General features: G+C 38.7%; 2 protein-coding genes across 2 annotated transcripts; both read left to right on the forward strand.

The window, feature by feature from the left end:
- The first annotated feature begins 563 nt into the window (after positions 1–563).
- On the forward strand, positions 564–6,405 carry praf2 (PRA1 domain family, member 2). Its single transcript, XM_040049238.1, has 3 exons — positions 564–784; positions 2,404–2,621; positions 3,915–6,405. The coding sequence occupies exons 1-3, from the start codon at positions 606–608 to the stop codon at positions 4,052–4,054; spliced, it is 537 nt and encodes a 178-aa protein (XP_039905172.1). The 5' UTR covers positions 564–605; the 3' UTR covers positions 4,055–6,405.
- Positions 6,406–7,509: 1,104 nt separating this feature from the next.
- On the forward strand, positions 7,510–18,782 carry LOC120744705 (endoplasmic reticulum membrane sensor NFE2L1-like). The gene is made up of 8 exons (XM_040049237.1): positions 7,510–7,617; positions 9,402–9,771; positions 10,288–10,470; positions 14,858–14,920; positions 15,019–15,156; positions 15,278–15,422; positions 15,814–16,446; positions 16,586–18,782. Exons 2-8 carry the CDS (start codon positions 9,496–9,498, stop codon positions 17,527–17,529), a joined length of 2,382 nt encoding a protein of 793 aa, XP_039905171.1. The 5' UTR covers positions 7,510–7,617; positions 9,402–9,495; the 3' UTR covers positions 17,530–18,782.
- The last annotated feature ends 1,859 nt before the right edge of the window (positions 18,783–20,641 follow it).

Genomic DNA, 20,641 nt, shown 5'->3' on the forward strand with positions numbered 1-20,641 from the left:
TTGAAGACAACACCTGGAGGGACAGAAACATTTTATTTTACGGTACATCTATTTCATAAGTTTAGTTTTACAAATTAAGATTGAAAACATGAATAGGTAACCCCAAAACCATTCCCTTCTTCTGAATACTCAAATTTATTTTTATAGTTTCAGTAACTATATAAAATTGAGAAAACAAAATAAAAATATTAAATAGATTAAATCACAAAGCAACTATGGGTGCCTTTCAAAAAAAAACAACCTTTTTTTTCCTGTGCCACGCGTGGACTCTGTGTAATATAATCGATTTTACTGAATACAGTCGAAACTAGGTGCTAATTGATAAAAATGGCAAACGTGGCAGTTTAACTAATGTAAAACATTTTAACATCCTAAAATATGCTCCACTTATTGACTGAGTACAAAACACAACGGGCTACAAGTGAGTGGTATTAAGAGGTATTAGTAAGGATACTTCAGTGTTCCCAAACTACTGCGTGGACGAGCGCGCATTCTCGCTATTCGGGATTGCGCGCTCGAGCCAGTTCGGCTCTGGAGCGTTCTTCCCCATTTCTTCGTCGCCCGTTGCACTCTGGGAAAGCTCGTGTATTTATCGCTTAGAAAAGATGGCAGGCGTACAGCCGCCACCCCTCCGGAATCTGGATGATTTCCTCCTGTGTTCGGCCCGGTTCGCCACGCCAGATGTGCGTAACTTGGACCGCTGGAATAACCGCATTATTAACAACCTGCTTTACTACCAGAGCAATTATTTCCTGTGCGTGCTTGGCTTCCTGCTCATAGTGGGGTAGGTTTCGTTGTTCTGACGTGGTCAGTACCCCCCTCTCACACTCACCATTCTCTCTCTCATTCTAGAAAGCAGCAAAGTTTATGAATTTTCAGGGTTGTGCTGAACTCCTTTTAGTGACTTGCATTTCAGCAACAGCCAAAACGAACAGGCTCCATGATCATGACATCGTCTCTTGGCCATACAGTTTCACACACGAGAGCGAGACACAGATTTGGAGTAATGAACATCTTAGTCAGATCTGCCAACCTCCATTTCTCGTGGGAATGGAAGAAGGCAGCTGATCTCAATGATCTGTTACAGCACGTTAAAGGAAATGCCACACAGTCCGAGAACTAACATATTTCCTTCCAGTTCTATCCTTAAACCCAAAATTTGAGGTTGTGCACCAAGAGTGTGTGTTGTTTTGTTTTGTTTTTTGTTTGTTTTTATAGAGTAGCACATTGGGAACAAACAAGTTTTAGAGACCGGACAGTGAGCTCATAGGAAGGATGAAAAGCGTATTAGAAATAAACATCAAACCAAACAACCTCAACATTGGTTCAAGTTTAATTACTTTAATTGTGGACAGATCTCCTGCCTCCATAAACGTGCACTAGGAGAATCTTCTGGACCACACTGAACCAAAAGATTCAAATGCAAGTTGTAACTTTAAGGAGTGGAGCAGATGACTTGGAGGCATATCATCCAGTTTCAATTTGACTAATCAAGATCATCTTCTTATGTGACAAGTACATAAGGTGATGAAAGAAGTTTGTAGTAGTTTCTCTTCTGGCACAATATGGCTTGCTGGTATGCACCACAATTTAGATTATTTACACTGAATGTAAGAAAAGCACTGTTTGTTTGTTTTTTCCTCAAGAAACTCAAATTACTTTCTTTAGGACATTGAATGCACACACTGTTCATCTGCTGTAGACAGTTTTTCAGACCCACGTTTTTGTTGAACTTTGAATTTAGTTTTCAACAGGACTGCTACCATATTCAATGAATTCATGTAGAGTTACTTTGGATATTACTAAGTGAACTATATAAAGTCTGTATATGACAATAACATAGAGAGTGAATCAGGACAACGTTCATTACAGTTAGTCCAAATAACAAAGGCAGACGACAGATCAGTTGTCTGTACCAGAAAGCAGGATCACTGACCAGTCTCTTGGTCTGAGTGAACGGGGTTTAAGCAGCTGATTTCTCAGTGACTGGTAGAACCAACAGAGAATCTCTCAGTAATACTTGTTTTTTCCTTATTAAGCATTGAGCTCCTAGGACCTGGCGTCCACATATGTGGACATCACATTTTGGGTTGTCTGGACCAAAATACTAAATTTTGCTCTACAAGGACCTGATATCCACTTACGAGGATATTATACTGCCACTGTTCTATCGGAATTTAAAACTAATTTCTTCATATGTGGATGTCATTTTTTTCAGAACCAAAAATCAGGTAAAAAAAAATCATGTAATTCTTTATTTTTACAGTCATCAGGTCCCAATCAGCCCAAATAGCAAAGAGAAATTGAAAATGCATGACATGAAAGAGTTCGGGTCTTTGGAGGTCAAGATGCTAGTCTCATTATGTATATCCATTACTTACAGTTATTCCTGTCTCCTCTCAGGTATTTCGAGCCCTTCCAGCTTTTCACTGGCATGACGGTGGTCACCTTGTTGTTCACTGGCTTTGTCTGGGCTGCAGAGAACCAAGCTCCTATTCGCCGTTTCCGTAGAAACCACCCAACAGTCTCTATGTTGGCCATTCTTGTGGCTAGCTACCTCTTCATATCAGTGCTGGGAGGAGTGGCCGTATTTCTGTTTGGGATAGCCTTCCCTATATTCAGTAAGACAGAAAAATACACACTAAATCGTATGCTGCAAATTTGACCAGATTATGAAAACAAAGTTTGGCTGTTTTGGGAACCTGTGAAGCAGGCATTCTTTTCACAAGTGCATGGGCTTGGTTTTGATAAATCAACATCTCTAAAGACTTTCCAAACCACTGCCATGTGATACATTGGTTTGCTTTATTAGCACTGGAGTTAACACTTGTGAGTTAGTCTGACCGATCAGTAAGTTTGTCTTCATTGTTGTTTATCAAGTTGCTTTTTAAAAGACATTTCTGGAGTAGCCAGGCATTAAAGTCCTGATGCATAATGACCAGCTCTACCTACTGAGCCACAGCTAGGTGGTAGAGCAGATAGCATCATAGCCTGCATAACAGCCGCATCTTTACTTCTGTATATGGTGTTTGTCGATCAGTCTTGGTGTTACAATGTAAAAAACGTTGATGTTTTGACTCTATGTCTCTGACTCATATTTAAATTGAGAGAAGTTAGACATATACTGAGTTTTTGTACCTGTACTTTGATACAAAATATGGTAAATGAGGAGTTGCAGGTGAGCATTCTGGATAAAAAAAAAAAAAAAGAGAGAGAGAGAGATGAGACATTAAAAGGACACGTTGTAAATTAATGGTTATTCATTATTGGGCTGTACAATTCTCTCATTGCATTAAAGGGAAGTAGTATGAAGTGAAAAGGCTTCTTGCAGATGACAGCCTCACGTTTTTGTTGGATTCTCCTGAACCACTTATTGCTTTGTCCTTGGGTTTTCATAGCAATTATAACTCAGGCCATAGGTTTGTTTGTTAGGAAGCTAGTTTAAGTTCTAAAATCAAACTTATGAAATTATGCTGTGGGTAGAGCCATCATATTTTTGGGTTGTCGCTCTAGAAAAAGACTTAAAATTCTAGCCAGAACCACAAAGTTATCAACTTTTTTTTGCACTAATTTGCAAAAAAGCAGTTTGTTTGGGGAAAACACAGATAAGGTTCAAACATAAATCGAAGCATGAAAAATTATAAATATTATTATAAGATAAAGGCCTTTATTATTAGGTAATGTGTTACAGATAAGAAAATAGCTGCCTGGTCATCCAAAGATAACATGATTGTTTTTTGGTGTCAATATGGACATCTGCTGAATTTGAGCAGAAGCTAGAAGAAGGAAAGCAAATAGTTTGCAGAACTTGTTGAGGACTTATTGTGTGTCTGAATGCAGTGTGTGTGGGTCTTATTCAAACAAGAAGCAGAAAAGTTCTGTTGGACAGAAAGTCTTGTCTCTCTTCTTTCCAGTGGTTCTCATCCATGCATCGGTGAGGCTCCGCAGTCTGAAGAACAAGCTGGAAAACAAACTCGAAAGCATTGGTTTGAAGAGGACTCCAATGGGAATTCTTTTAGAGGCCTTGGGACAGGAGCAGGAGGCAGGATCCTAAACAGAATGAAGAAGATGATGGTGGACAGTTGGGGGGAGAGATGAAGGTGAAGATGTAGGTGGGCGATGGCAGGGAGAGAAAACAGAGCATCACAACTTTACCATAGCGAGAGAGGGGGAGTCAGCCAAAAAATGTCAAGTTGTGATTTGGTTTGTTAACTGATCAAAATCAGAAGTAACAGCATGACTGACAGGTGACAGTCTCAGAAGTCAACAGATATGAAATCATTTCTGGTCTGTCTTTGCACTTTAAGCACATTGTTTTGCAAAGTCTGTCAATGCACTACATGTGAAGTGATGTAACCAAGTATTTAGCTTTCTGTGGATGATATTTCCATAGAGCTTGATAAACTCTAAATATTTCTGGAAATTACTTAAAAAAAGAAAAACACATACACTCTCAAAGTGGCTTATTTATATCCGTCCAGTGTGTAATATCTAGAAAATTTATTTTTACATCAAAATATGTATTTTGAAAAGAAAAAAAAAGAAAGAAACAAAACCATGATTTGTGGGTTTTATTCTGTTGTGAGATCTGATGCCACAATTTAATTTTGTCCTCTGCACTCTTCAAATCAACTGTCTGAACCAGAACAAAAACTGTGCTGCATCCTGTGTCACACTGAATACCAAGTAATCCTTTTTATTTCCATATCCTAAAGTATGACAAAGCTTATTCCTAAAAGCTGTCATATGAGATTATTAGCAGAATTCATGTTAAACCAGCCCAGCCTGTTTACTTTGAATAATGAATCTAACCGCCCAAGTATCAATCCAACCATGTTTTCCTCATACAATTACAAATCAATTGCATAATGTTAACTTCAAAAATGTCTTCAAATATATTTTTCCCTGATTTTTAGTACTCTACTGTTTTCAGTTATTTCTTTTCCCTGTTGACATAATAGTATTAGTAGTACTAAAAACTAAAACATCTAGGTTGCACAGGCAAAAACCTCAACTTAAGGCTTCGCAGTGGAACTTGTGTATTCAATCAGCGACTTTAGAGTGGCTACTTCCATATTTTATGTCAATTCTTTGGTAGAGCTGAAGTGTGACGTCCAAATAAATCTGACTGTCCTGCCAATACGGGACATTAGAAGTCAAAATTACAAACTATCTATCAATCTATTTGTAACAAGGCAATAAATGTAGTGTAACCTATAAACATTATAGCATTTAAGCTAATATGGTTTCGTGGAAGCAGCAACAGAAATTGACTTTATAAGATGGATATTTTGTATTAATACAACAAGCAGAGCCAAAATCTTGAAACACCTGTGGTATTGTAGTAACCCAACCTGTATTAACCACATTTTTTATAAGTCAGTTTCCTGTTTTTGGTGCTAAAAATGGGGTTGTGCTACAAGAAAATCTTGGTGTGATATGAAGAATGAGGTCAGGATAAATCTGATTGATTGTAGAAATCTTTGAGGACCAGTAAGTGCAGAATAGGTGTATGAAAGAAACAAATTAATATTTAAAAATAATTATATCTATTTTCTCAAGAAGAATAAGCTTTACTCACATAGCTCCCCATTACATTCCACATCTTCTTATCACTGGGATTGCCCAGTCTCTCAGTGCTGACAGCTGATTAAACCATTTCAGGAGGAGATCAGTAAAGTAAAATTTTCTTAGAATTTCTTAATAAAGTTTTGTTACCATAAATAAAATGCATTCCCTGCTTTAAGAGCATTTGTGGTAACAGTACACTTTTCTCCTAGCCACACTGATGTGTCTCAGCACAGACTGTCTGAAAATCTTCTTCACTATTTTTCTGGACTGTAGAGAAAATGTTGATAGACTTTAGTGATCTGGCTTGTGACTGAATATATTATTTTAATCCTATTTGTGACTTTTCTTCTGTTCATTTCAATGCAAGTTTGCAAATAATGCTTCAAAAAGGTTCCTCCAGTACTACTTTAAACCAGTCATTATGAAGTAAACAATATAAGATTTTGTTTATGTGCGCACTTTTTAATGTTTAAAGAACTTGTTACCCTGTTGTATATGTGCCATTACAGATTTGAAAATCTCTGTTAGTACAGGTAAACACAGGAATCGTGATTCTTATAGATCCTGAACAAGTCATGCTTCTGCTAATCTTTTTTTAACCATCAGCCAAATCTCTTAATGGTTCGTCTGACCCTGCTTCACAACATAACTTTGGACACTTAAATCCGAGCTGCAAGAATGTAAATTGAAAGAAGTTTTTTGAATGACGATAAAAATGTAACAAGTCCTGAAGTGTTGCCTTCAAATCAGCTTAATGTTTGAATTGTGTTTCTTGAACAATGTCCTGGAATGTTTATAGCATTTTTTATAAATAAAAAAGAATGTCAAACTGCAGTTTGTGCTGATTTTCTAGTAAGCAATGCCAAAAATGGAATAAATTCAACTAAATTAATGTGCAAAAAAACATGATATAGAGATTTTCAAAGAACCTTTGGTTTGTCAGAATGATGTACCAAGTAAATATCTTACAGTAAAAGTATGACAGCGAATGCCAGACAGAGGTCACAGTCAACTAGTTGGCAGGTTAGAATACAGAAGAAATTATATCAATCTATCTTACTTCACCAAATGTTATAAAAAGAGGCAGATTTTAACCTAGGTCTGTCCTTACATTGTATCTGTGGCTTTAATGTGCTCGGCTGTGGTTATAGAGCTGACATGACACCCAGGGAAATCACTGTAGCAGTTGTGTGTTTTTGGCCTCTGAGCAGCATCTGAAGGTAGGGAGCATCTACTATGAGGCACTTTGACATTGTATAGGTCAGGGGAAACTCCTTGTTTGCTGCAAGATGATGGAAAACAATGTGATTCACCTTAGAACAGACAATATATCTATGTGACAGAGATTTATGATCTATATATTTTCTTACTTATGTAATTCTTATTTCTTTGTGCATTTCTGGTGACCCTTCTCGAGAGAGTGAGCACAACCTGAATGCTCAGTTTCAGGTCTCTGTTTCTTTGCGCTTGTTAACTTTATAGTGTTAATTCTAGACAAATATAGTGGAAATTTTTCGGTGTTAGGGATGTAGCCATATGATATGCTCTGCTGGTGATATTCAAAATTTCATATTTAGAAATATAATGTTAGTAAAATTACTTATTAGTCCCTGTATTCTCATTTTGATTGCTGGGAGAAAGACACAAATCACGAGGCCAGCAGCCTGTTCTTATATTACACATTCACTAATAAATTATAGTAAACTGTTTGCGACAGACCGAAGTAACACGTCTTCAAAATCTGCCGTCAGCTTTGCGTGAACGGAGAGGAAACTTCACGGCCTGTATTATTGTTGTCGCAGGCATTACTTGGTGAGCAATATTTTGTTTATTTCTTTTAAAAGAAGTCCCCAGCTTAAGTAGGGAAATGCTAACACACACGCCAGTGGGTTTTTTTTTTCCTAGGGAGGGCTTATTACACGTCACCACGAGGGTGCTACTTTAAAAAGGTCCCACCCTCCAGGGCAGTTCTAGTGAACAGAAACATAAGCTGCGGTAGTGTAGGAGAGATCAACAAACACCCTGAGCACACACTAAACCTGACTGGTAAGACAGCATCTTTTATGCCCACACTTATTATCGATATATTAATTACTTTGATATGCTTTTGTATATTATTTTGTGTCTGTATACTTCTGTGTGAGGGTGTGTTTGGGAGTCGCCAGTGGAGTCACAGCAGTATCCCGGTAATGCTGTTATAATGTACGCTACTAACGTGCTTACACTGTTAGGCTCTCGTTGTGTTATGTTTCTTTTTGTAGGGTACAAATAAAATGCATGTGTATGTATAAACGGCTTCTCCGCGATAACACAGTTATCAGGATGTTCTGGATGATCGGGGATAAAAACACTGTGCAACCTGCTGCTCAGGCTCTCCGACTAGATTCCCGTCATATTTATAACCAAGGCTAATTTCAAGAGGCAATGTTACATAATACATGTAAAATGCAATCGTATTTTACAAATTAAGATTTAACATTTGACATATACAAGAGCCAGCCGGACCAGTAAAGACACGCATTAATCCAGTAGCAGAGAAACATTTTTCTGAATTATGATTACTTGATACTTGGTAATAGCCTAATACGCTTTAATAGATTCTTATGGTTATGATCATAAGATGAGAAGACTGATCAGATAACAACAACATTCCTCAATTCTAGCTTTTCATTCTTTTTCCGCTAATTGCTTTTTACATTACACAGAATTGTTTGATAAACTGAGAAGGGGCTAAAATGTTATGATTTAATATTGTTTTACCTGTTCATTTAAAATCCACTCACTTATGACCACAAATCAAAGTTAGCTACTGCTCTTCTGTGTGTGAGAGAGAGTACTGAATTCCTTTGCGTTCACACTTTTTTCACAGTTGTGGGTGCTAACAACTTTTCCGTAGGAAACCCTGAGTTTATTAATCATACTTCCCACAATGAGAAGTTTGCAGGGCTATATTAGTTTGCCAGGTACCAAGTACAATGCCAGATGAGTATGGATACAACATAAGGGAACACTTACAAAAAACAATATAGTTTATAATTATTTTTTTCCATAGGTCTTAAAGTGTTGCTAAAAAGATTTCAGGCTCCTGTCTCAGTCAGGAGTTCTACGCCACCTTCTCTAAACAGATCACCACAGAAGGAAAAGTAAACTCAATTCTTGGATGGAGTACATGGAGAGGGGTTTTCCAGGCAAACATTGGTAGTTACATCATGTGGCTGCAGTGAGTAACACAGGCGTTGTGTGCCAGGCAGGTGGTTACCAAAGACTTTCTAGAAGTAGGTCAAAGTTACTGAGAGCAGTGATACAGGCCAGCCCTGCCCTGTGCCTGCCTTATCTCCTCATACTAACTGTCAGAGCTCAACTGCTCTAAAGCAGGCTACACTGACAGTGGAAGATTACATTTGATAGCTGGAGTTAATATCAACATCATAATGGTGGGGGGTGTAGTACTAGCATCAATTATAGGCTAATTGAAGGGTAATTCTAGTGGTTAGAGCGTAGCAGTAAGAAAGTTCTAACTTTGTTACAGCTGTTAAAATGAATCAGACTTTGTGAAGTTGTAAATGGGACAGAAACTGTCTGGGCATCACAGTTTTTCAGGGCTTTGCACTCAAATTACAACACATTTTCATATGGAAGGGACTAAAATATATTTAATATATTTATTTGCAATGATTAAATAAGAAACAACATCTAAAATTTGCCAGATTGCCTTTTTCGGATTAGACCCTGATCAGTGGAGAATTGGTGTATTTTCCTATCTTCTTTACTTTCCCATTGAGCCATTATATAGAGTAGAACCTAAAAGAGCTTCTTTTTGCTTCTTGCAGGAGAACCACGCAAAAGAAGAGACACCACAGTGGTGGTGACCAACATCAAGCTTTATAGTCTGCTTTTCTAAAACTACTGTCATCTGCCAAAACAATGCTGCACCTCAAGAAATACTTTACAGAAGGCCTTATCCAGATGGCCATCCTGCTGAGTCTCTGTGGCGTGAGGGTGGACGTGGAACTGGAGCCCTACCTGCCTTCCTCTTTGCATGACATGATCCTGGGTCCAACCTCAGCCCTCACCCAAACACAGTTCCACAACCTCCGTAATCACCTGGAGGAAGGCTTGCACCCCAAAAATGTAGAACTAGATGGGTTCTCCACAGCACAAAGGCTGCTGGGCTGGGTGCGCTCTTTGGACAGACTACACGTAAAAAAAAAATTTTCTTTTTAATCGTTATCTCTTTAGTCATCAATACTTTGCATTCCAATTATAAGTTCATGCAATTTTAAGGATTAAAGGAGCAGTTTAAAAGTATGCTTAGATATGATTATAGATAGAACTGTCATGTCAGTTTGTTCAGTAACAAGTTACAGCGGGCAGCAGATTTCGCTGACTTAGCACAAAAACCTGAAACATTTACCTCTTAAAATCCACCAAGTCACCACAGGAGTAGGCTTAAGTGTATTTTTACCCACATGTTAAACAAACATAGTTTCAGAAACTAGAAGATCAGATCAAATCAGAGTGTTTTACACATATCTGATCTTCTATTGTAAGATTTCTGTTTGGGAATGCTATATAAAGAATTCTACATAAAGTAGTAGCGGTGCATCTAACTCTAATCCTATACAGCTTATTGTAGGACAGCAAAATGAATGCTTTTGGTAAGACTCCTGTGATCTTGTGAGAAAAGTTCATATAATTGTGAACCTTTCTCCACAGGTTCCACATGCAGAACTAGAGACATGGCTGGTCCAGCGGGAGCCAGAACCCCTCCCCATAAGATCTCCAGACCAGGCATCCTTGCTGGAAAGAACTCCTGCTGAAATAGAGAGAGAGTTGACTGCTCTGCCTGCGGAGCCACAAGCTGAACTTGAGGATGAAGAGGAGAAAGAGGATACAGAGGTACAGCAGTTTTATATGGAGTGATTTGCAACATTCAAATATAGGTTTTTCTTCTGTTTATTTTCATCTTCATGTGCCATGCTCCTCTAAAACCATTTTGACTTATGTCTGAACTAGGTTAAGTGCAAGTGTGTGCAAAGGTTTATTACATGTTCTCTGATAAAATCATCAATAAACAGTCCCATAAGAGAACACACAGCCTTTATACAGGGATGTCTATGCTGTAATAGTTAACACTAGGCCAAAGAGAATTAAGTTACAAGGGTTGACCTTTATCCTTGAGATAACAATGTGTTATCTAGAGGATAAAATCCTGTTCACATGCAGCTTTTACAGCTGTTTGTGAAATTGTTTCTTGACAATTGGCTCTGTCTGTTTAAAGCCTTTTCTAATTGGCATATTGGCACTCATAGGGCTGGGAGTAGGGAGAAATAGATGTGAACTGAGTGGAGATGATGAGTCAATAATTTTTTCTTGTGAAGAAAGAGAGCAGACCAAGAGAACATCTGTGTATAACACCTGCCAAGCTGCTGTGTTAAACGGCCCTGAGAGTTCCATTTTTGGTTCATGAAAGTGAAAGGATACCATATGCCCGATAACCACTGTCTTACACCTCAATATGCACTGAGGCGGAGGAAGAATGGAGTGAGCATGCTTATATGTCCAATCCATTCAATAGTTTGATTTAAAACCACAAATGTCAAACCACAGGGGACCACCAAATCATTAGGCTGCACTGAAAATAAAAATGCTGCTTCTTGTAAAATATCAACAGATTTTTACAAGTCTGTAGGTCCACCAATATTGTCACTGAAGTAGCAGTGTAGATATGTTGGAATGAATAGAAACCGCTGGCCATTATTTACATATATACGATATGAACGAATGATGTCGACTAAAGAGCTGTTTTTGTTTGTTGACTGTCACCCAAACTGAGCTTGATGTCATGAGAGAGAATGAGTCAGAGATTGATGAGTCACTAGGAAACCTCACCTCACCGCACATGACCTCACTAGGAAGCTGAAGCAATAAAATCAGTACAGTTGCAACACATGAAAGAATAAAAGCAAGAGCCTGCTGAAGAGAAAATGTCTGTTAGCTGTAGCTTTTCTTCTTTTCTTGTAGTACACTGTTTGAGTCTTTGGGGTCACGCACACTGCTCACTACTCTTTTAATGCCCACCGACTGCTTCAACTAATGGTACTAGATACTGAGTAACTGCAAGTTGTACAGTTTGAGTTTTATTTATATTTTAATCTTAATTTATTCAGATATTTTCCTAGTGAATTTGCCCATTGAGAATTTGTTGAAGCTTGAAGTTAGGGCCTGGCCTCATTGACAGACCCAGGCAGCTGCTGATTGGACTTCTCCAGTGTCTCTGTTGTTTTGGTACCTTTTGCTAATGGCAAACAATATAACTTGTTGTGTGATATAGACTCAGTTACTGAGGACTAAATGGAGGGATCTGAGTCTGTGCTTTGCACCCCTACAATTTATGGATGAAGCTTGCTAACTAAGCTTACTAGCGTTAACGGATAATTTAGTAGTTCAAATATAGTCACATCTTAAAAAAGAAAAAACAAACAAGCGGCTCTATAGGTCTGTGTGGTGCTCCACAGTGTGACTTGTTGAATCCATGTTGATAGTTTACTTCCAGTTCATATCTACAAATCCACTGCGGAAACAAGGCAGGTGAACTAAGGATGAATATCCCCCACATTGAAACAGAGCCATAAATAATAGTAGCAGTGTCAAAATGTTAACTTTAATTTTAGGTAAGCGAATGTGCTGATGAACAGTTCACTCCATGTTACTGCTTGCTGCTAGTTCCATTTAATAATGGCAACAGCTCTCACATGCCTGGTCAAGCTTTGACCAGAATTAAACACTCACATAACCTGTCTTAGTATCTGAGTACTGTAACAGTAAAAGGGCAACCACATCTCTCTCAGCTTACAGTGTTAAGGGTTTCTTGAAAGATACATAGAAAGATCACCATGAGTGTATGCTCAGAAAGGTGCATTTTACATTATTTAATCATCACTATAGACGGGGTTACACACACTAAATTATGACTAAACAAAACACTGTGACCGATGCCAACAAACAGAATGTACAGTATAAAAATAACCCACATGCTGGCCAGCATGTCCAGTCAGGACAAACACACACACACACACACACACACACACACACACACACACACACACACACACACACACACACAGCTATCCCCTCGTCATCAAAATGAAAACAAATATAATGATGTTTTAAATTCCCTGTCAGCTATCAGAATCAACTAGCAAGCGTACACACAAACACAGTCACACTCATACAGGATGAAAGCCTTATTAGTGTCCTTCAGCCTTGTGACTGTCTGGCTTGTTTTGAAACCTGATCACTAACTTATTGCTTACTGACACACATCGGCATTACTCCGTTTTGCAATCCCTCCTGTTTACAGCAGCAGTTCAGACATTCACAAGCAATGAGCCGTCATGCTTGTAAACAAACGCACATTATTGCATGAGGTTTTAACTTGCACTTGTGGTAGGAAGTAAACAGGAGTAGCGAGCAGTGATGAAACTGATCATATAAATAAGTAAATAAATCAGTTACATTGCTATAGTCACAACTAAAACAATTTAGCAGTTATGATGAATGGAATGATATGGGCGCAAAATGAGACACTAAGCTGAACTCCTGTCATGCAGCAGCAATCTAGCTTTGATTTATATTCTGTATGTTGAAAGCCACATATTTGTCTCAGCTGACCAGCTGCTGGGGGTCTTGTGTTTGTCTCGAAAGTCCCCAACCAGGTCAGGAAGGTCGAAGATATTTTGAGCCAGTCTGTCTGTTTGTTGCCTGGTAAAACAGAAAATGCATCTGACAGATTTCAATATGGAAATTACCCAGTATAACTGGCACACGTGTGAAGCCTTTGGTGAGCAGTAGTTGCTGGATTTGTAATTGTAATTAAATAATGTATCTTTTATTAAATGTTACTGTTTGACTTTTGTGGTAAATTCTTACAAAATGTTTACCATCTTTGGAAATGAATATAAGTGGGCAACCAGGGAGATAGATATTCGTTTAATGCAGGGGTGGGGAACTTCAGGCTTCAAGGGCCGATGTCCTGCAGGTTTGAGATGTGTCCTTGAGCCAGCACAGCGGATTTAAATGGGTAAATTACCTCCTCAACATGTCTTGAAGTTCTCCAGAGGACTGGTGATGAACTAATCATTTGAATTAGGTGTGTTGACCCCGGGTGACATCTAAAACCTGCAAGACTTCTGGCCCTTGAGGCCTGGAGTTCCCCACCCCTGGTTTAATGTACATTGTTTGCTAAACTGCTGGTTTGACTGTGAAAATAAATCTTGTTTTATATATATATCCCCTCAGCCTTTCCTCTCTTCGTTACCATCTGAACGATATTCCAATGTCACGGCTGTATGTCAGTGAATCAATGTCTTGTTTGCTCTTGGCATACAGATTGATGTCATCCATGTAGAGGAGGCTGCTGACAATTGCTCCATTCTGTAGTCAGTATCCATAGCCAGTCTTTATCTCACTGAGAGGGTTGAGGCCTATGCAGAGCATCTCCTTGGTAGATCTCACATGATAGTGACTTGAAGTTGGTTCGCCACTTGAGTTCCTGATGAAACAACTCAAGGTCCTGATGTACAGTTCTAGGCTTTCCTGGATCCAGGTGTGGGGCATCTTGTAACCAATCCAGAAAGTGCACAATCTCTTGCTAACCATGATTAATAAACTACAGACATCACTATCCAGACCACCCCTGAAGGTCAGCTAAAATAAGCACCCATGTGGTTATTTTTTATTAGTCCTTTATTTATCCAGGTAAAATCTCATTGAGATTAAAAATCTCATTTCCAAGAGAGACCTGGCATCATGGTAACAAATGTCAAAATACATGTACCACATAAGTGTATAACATTAAAACAAATACAATATCCTGTACGAACATGTGAAAAATATACAATAACAGATCAAATTAAGAGCGATATTAAAAACAATCACATTGAGTAAAAGAGTTATTCTCTCGTTCTTCAAGATGGACTTAAACTCCCCCAAGGTAACCAGTTCTGATAATTTCAGTTCCTTCTGCAGATTATTCCAGGAAGCAGGGGCAGCATATTTAAAAGCCTTTTTCCCCAATTCTGCTCTGATTTTTGGGACAATCAATTGTATGATATTGTGAAAATGAAGGCTGTATTGGTTGTGGTTTTTACGCATATAAACACATAAATAAGCAGGAATCAGCCCAAGAAGAGATTTATAGATAAAGATGTATCTGATTTCTTAGTCATCCAGCAAAGATTAACGATAGGTTAAACTCACTTTTTTTTTTTTTTTTTTTTTTTAGACTTCCCTCCAGGAGTGTTTCAGGTTATTGGAGGAGACCTTCCCCTCCACAGAGGAACAATGGGTAGGTTGCCACCATAGTCTGTTCTCTTCTCATTTGTTTTTAATCTTTTCCTTATGTTTAACAGTGCTCAGAATTTCTTTTGGTTGCTTTGACCTCAGCTAAATGATGTTGTTGGTGGAGTGGGGGACCTGGAGAGGCAGCCCTCAGACAGAGACTCCCTACTGTTCCCCACTGATAATCCCTCCATGGATTTTGAGCTCCATTGGCAGGATTTGCTAAATATCATGGAACCTGAGGTGACTAGGAGAAAAAAAAAAGAAAATATATTTGCTAAATAGAGTGAGATAAAATTATGGGATAAAATTAAAAAATCAAGATACAGTAAATTTAGATACAATTCTCATTTCTGCCCTCCAGAACACAGACATGGACATGGCATCATCAGACCACAATCTAAGTTCAGGACCATCTGGAACCTTTCGAGGAAATGTGTCTGGAACAATGTCTAACTGCTGTGACAATCCTGTTACAGAAGCTGATCAGGAGACTCATTTGCAACATGGTAATTAATTTCATAATAAACCATAGCTGTTTATGTTATGTCTATGTTTCCACAGCTTTTAAAAATATCTTGGGACCTTTTTCAGTAGATGCTTGGAAAAAATAATTAGGACCTTGAGCCCAACTTAACAAAATTTTGTCTGGGTTTTTAAAAATAATACAAAACACTGATCACTTTCATAGTCAAGATTACAGATAGGAATTTGTAAGTTCTAATAACTTTGGAAAACCCTTAAGAAAACTCCTATATAAGATCCGGACATTTTCTAAATATATGGCATAATTTGCTTTTCTTGTTTACAGACAATTCTGTGAATGTTTGTTCCAAACCCACAACCTGTTGTAAATAATATATGTATATTTTTGCCACCATGCCCACACCATCTTTCCAGGTTTATTAGAGCCTCAAGCTGAGTCTGAGCCAGTCCTGCTTCCATTAACCCCTACTGCAGAATTGGATGACCACAACTCAGCATTAAACATACAGGACACTATGAATAACATTAATGGACATCCCTTGAATAGTCCTCCAGACCAAACAGATCTGCTTGCAGAAGAACCTATAGAAGACTTCAGCATGGAACTAATGGAAGAAGATAACATTATCAGTTTTTTATCACAAGTTGATGTGGGTAGGATGGAACCAGAACATCGTCCTGGCATTGATGTTAACTTTCAATCTTCCAATTCCACCCTACCTTTAGATGGAATTGTTATGACCCAAGACCTTGTGGGGTCTCCTCCCAGTCACCTACTGGGGTATGAAGACAATGAAGATGATCTTCCTGTTCCACTTAGTGATCTTTTAGAGGATGCTGCCATTTTGGATGAAATTAGATTGTTGGACCAGGCTCTGGAGGAAGGATTCAGTCCTGAGATGGCAGCCAGATTGGAAGATGAAAGCTGCTTCAACCATGAACTAGCAGAACAGGAAATTGGCAGTGATGATGACCACTTAGGCTCTAAGATTGCAGTCATAGAAAATCATGGTCGACCATCAACACATCGTCATGGCAATTCCACAGGTAGGCAATACCATAACTATTTTATTTACAAAACTTACAGTTCAGTACAGTTCTTTGAAGAGCATGATAAATAAAAAAAAGTGCAGATAATGAAACTGTGAAACTTACTTTGATCTTACTTTTATCTTAATCTTCCTAGATTGTGAGGGTGAGCTAGATTCAGACTCCGGTCTATCCTTGGACTTCAGCCACAGCCTTGCTTCTCCATGTACTTCTGAGGCCTCCTCTTGTTCCTCTTCGTCAACGTCCTCTTCATTTTATGTCTCAGCTACGGGAAGTTCCTTCTCCAAAGATGATGATGAAGATTCTGAGGAAGACTTAGCTGGTTCAGATGTGGAAGCAGTAATGATGATAAAGCAGGAAGAGCTTGAAGAGGAAGACATGGGGGCAGTAGGAGGAGAGAATCATGAAAATAAGCTTGTTCCTGTCGACTATTCTGATCATAGTCTGTTTCATGGGTTTTCCTGGCTGGAGCATATTGGCCATGATCACACGTATAACATGCCCTCGTCCTCCGCCTGTTCTATCCCCCTCGGCAAGATGCCTACCAAACACGCTAAATCGACTCGACAACGTGATAGTGTCAAACCTTACCCACAGTCCTTTTCTAGATCCATCTCAGAGAACAAAATTTGGAGTCAGGATGAGCGCCGTGCACGAACCCTGAAGATCCCTTTCTCCAATGAGCTAATTGTTAATCTGCCAGTGGAGGAGTTTAATAGCCTACTGTCCAATTACCAGCTCAGTGAGGAGCAACTTACCCTTATCAAGGACATACGACGTCGTGGTAAGAACAAGATAGCTGCCCAGAACTGCAGGAAGAGGAAACAAGATGTGCTGTTGGGCCTGGAGGACGATGTGTCCTCTTTAAGGCGGCACCGTTCACGTCTACTAAGAGAAAAACGGGAAACCCTAAGGAATCTGCAGGAAATTAGACGCCATATGGAAAGGCTATACAAGGAAGTATTTTCCAGGTTGACAAGGGAGGAAGGGAGTCCCATGGATGCTACAGAGTACATGCTTCATTTTAAACCTAATGGAAGAAACAGTAAAAAACAGAGTCAAAGGGACAAGAAGAAGTGAAGAGATATCAAAAATGTAAAGAGGTTCTTTAAAAGGAAGTGTGACCACAAAAATGGAAGGTGGTAGGTTGGTGAGGAAGGAACCCAGGGTCATTTTTAAACAAATAGTCCTGAGTGTCCAAAAACCTCAAAGAACCAAGCATGTTTCCCTAAGGGTCCTTACTTGTTGGCGTGATTGATGGATTGGGAAAATGGAAGTTGAGCAGTAAATGGAAAAAGACTTGATTCTGGCTTGTGTTAAGCTTCAGGGCAATTTGAGTTTTTATTTAAGTGGGTAGCGAACCCGGGACCAGCATTCTAGAATGCTAGTTTAATGCCTAAGAATTTCTTATGCTTAAAAATATTGTGTTCAACAGCCAGTGTATAGAAAACGGATAGAAGGCCTGATCCTTGCTATCAGCTAATAGACCCCAAAAGTCGTTGACACTACACTGACTATGAGCCAGCGTACACGAGTTGTTTATAGTGATACAGGAAACCTGCACAGGGAAGACTTGGATTCGTGGGGCTCAAACCTGGGTATATTCAGTTCCTAGACTGCACTGTACCCACACAGTACCCTCAGGACAACATAGTTAATTTCCCAAAACTTGAAGACATCGGGGAGAATATTCAGATGTATATTTTCAGATCTAGGCACATTGGAAGCTTTGTGGTATTGCATATACCTTTTTTTTTTTTTTTTGGCTAAATAAGCTATATCAGTAGGTTGTAGCATTTCATAGGACATATCCAACAAAAAAAAGATTAAATATTAGCAACATCATGTGTCATGATTTAGAATTATATGTGAGAACAAATTGTGGTAGCAGCACTGTATATTGTTGATGTTTCAGGACTGTTGGTTCAGAATGTGTGTCAATTCAGATAGACTGCTATGTAAACAACCAGGAAAATGAACAGAGATTTGCTCAGTTGTTAACACAACCAGATGGACATGCTGGCTGATACTATTGTCTAAAACACTGGGAAATACAACTATCATGGCAGGTGTTCAGTGCTTCACACAATGTAAAGAATCATTGTCTGTGATCCCTGTAAGTCAAAGAAATGCAGTAAGACAACTACATAATCAGAATCCTGTTTTTGAAATTGATTTAAAAAAAAGGGTGAAATTTCCAACCTGCATACAAGCCTTGTTTGTATTCTATTAATTCCCAATGTTCTTGCTGGTATTCAAGGACATGGGAACTTAACTTTTTGTAATATAAAAAAACGTGAAAAAATAAAAATAAAAGTTTTACTTTGCGCCTAGCAGTGTTGTGTTTCTAGCCATTGATGCTGAAATATTGAATTTGGAATATATAACCTGTATACATTTCATGCTGTATTTTTTCCCCTGCTGTTACAGTTATATATGTCAGGCAACTATTAAGGAAAAAAAATTGCAGAGAGGATGCAATCTTGCATTACAGCTAGTGTGCCCCAAAATCAAACACTTAAAATGGAAGGATAATGCAATAATGGTGAGGATGGCTGACATTATGCTAGCAATATTAATAAACACCATTTCATTGAAAGCTCTTAGTGGAAACTATCTTTTAAATTCTGCAGAACAATGCAATGTCATGTTATCACTACTGAATTTTATCCAAGCAGACTAAAGAGTCCGTGCACTCTCAGAGGTGGCATCCTCTGCTGTTATAACTTGTCTTTCTACATTTTTCTAGTTTTGAGTTTAAGGTTCTCTGAGTGAGAGACTATCTCTCCACTCCGTACATATGGAATATGTAATAGAGTGGAGAGATAGTTTTGATATGATAGAGAACATGCTCCACACAGAAAGGCTCCAGATCACCACACCGTTCAAACCAAAGTTTCTTGCTGATAAACAGTTGTCAAGTCAAATCAATTTATTTATGAGCACATTTGAACAAAAACACAGGTTGACTAAAGTGCTGTACAAACTAAAAAAAAAAAAAAAAACTATAAATGAATATAGAAAAATGAAAAAATGAATGAAAATGAATATAGAAAAATAGAAAACAAGACTCAAAAGCCAAACAGCTCAGTCACAATTAAAAGCTAGGGAGTAAACATGTTTTAAAAATGTTGAGTGTTAGAGCAGTCATAATTTGAAAAGGCAGACAGCTGGCTACTGCTAAATTTACACAAATTGCGCCAAATGAATATATAGGAAGTGGACTGATTTATTGGTTATGCTGAAAATATAGCCTTTGCCAGATGTATCCTTTTTGGTTCTAGTATATTAATAGTATATTCACAATGATATGTAACAATAAGGATAGAGTTTGTAAGAAATGTGTATTGACCCTAAACAATTAGTAGCACAAAGGTATAGAACAGGTTTTATTCCAAATGCAAACTTAGAAATACAGTGTAAAATCTAACTACTACATGATATCCTGATGTTTTCCATCAGTAAGCAGTGGCAATCCTTAGTGAAACTTGTGGATCTAACATTGCTGGACTCAGACACTGTGAATGGGCGAAAGTAAACTGTTTATCAGAGAAACAGTGTGACTTTTAGAACACTTGAACTTCAAGCTAATCGGTGTACATGTACTGTTACATATGAACAAAAAACAGTGATTCCTCCAAGTTTTTTTTTTCTGATTTAAATAAAAAAAGTATCGTTAAGCATAGTGGAATTAATGGTGGCGAAGGGCTTTCAATTTCACTTTGGTGGCCTCAGAATCTCATCTCTGCTTTTCGCAGATGATGTGGTTCTGCTGGCTTCATCGGGTGATGGCCTCCAGCTCTCACTGGAACGGTTCGCAACGGGAATGAGGATCAGCACCTCCAAATCTGAGGCCATGGTTCTCAGCCGGAAAAGGGTGGAGTGCCCACTCCGGGTCGGGGATGAGTTCCTGCCCCAAGTGGAGGAGTATCTCGGGGTCTTGTTCGCAAGTGATGGGAGAAGGGAGCTGGAGAACGACAGACGGATTGGTGCTGGAGTTGCAGTGATGCGGACGCTGCATCAGTCCGTTGTGGTGAAGAGAGAGCTGAGTGTAAAAGCAAAGCTCTCAATTTACTGGTCGATCTACGTCCCTACCCTCACCTACGGCCAAGAGCTGTGGGTAGTGACCGAAAGAACGAGATCGCGGATACAAGCAGCGGAAATGAGCTTCCTCCGAAGGGTGGCTGGCCTC

Source organism: Simochromis diagramma, unplaced genomic scaffold (genome assembly GCF_900408965.1).
Source record: "Simochromis diagramma unplaced genomic scaffold, fSimDia1.1 OVJJ01000517.1, whole genome shotgun sequence".
Classification (NCBI taxonomy): domain Eukaryota; kingdom Metazoa; phylum Chordata; class Actinopteri; order Cichliformes; family Cichlidae; genus Simochromis; species Simochromis diagramma.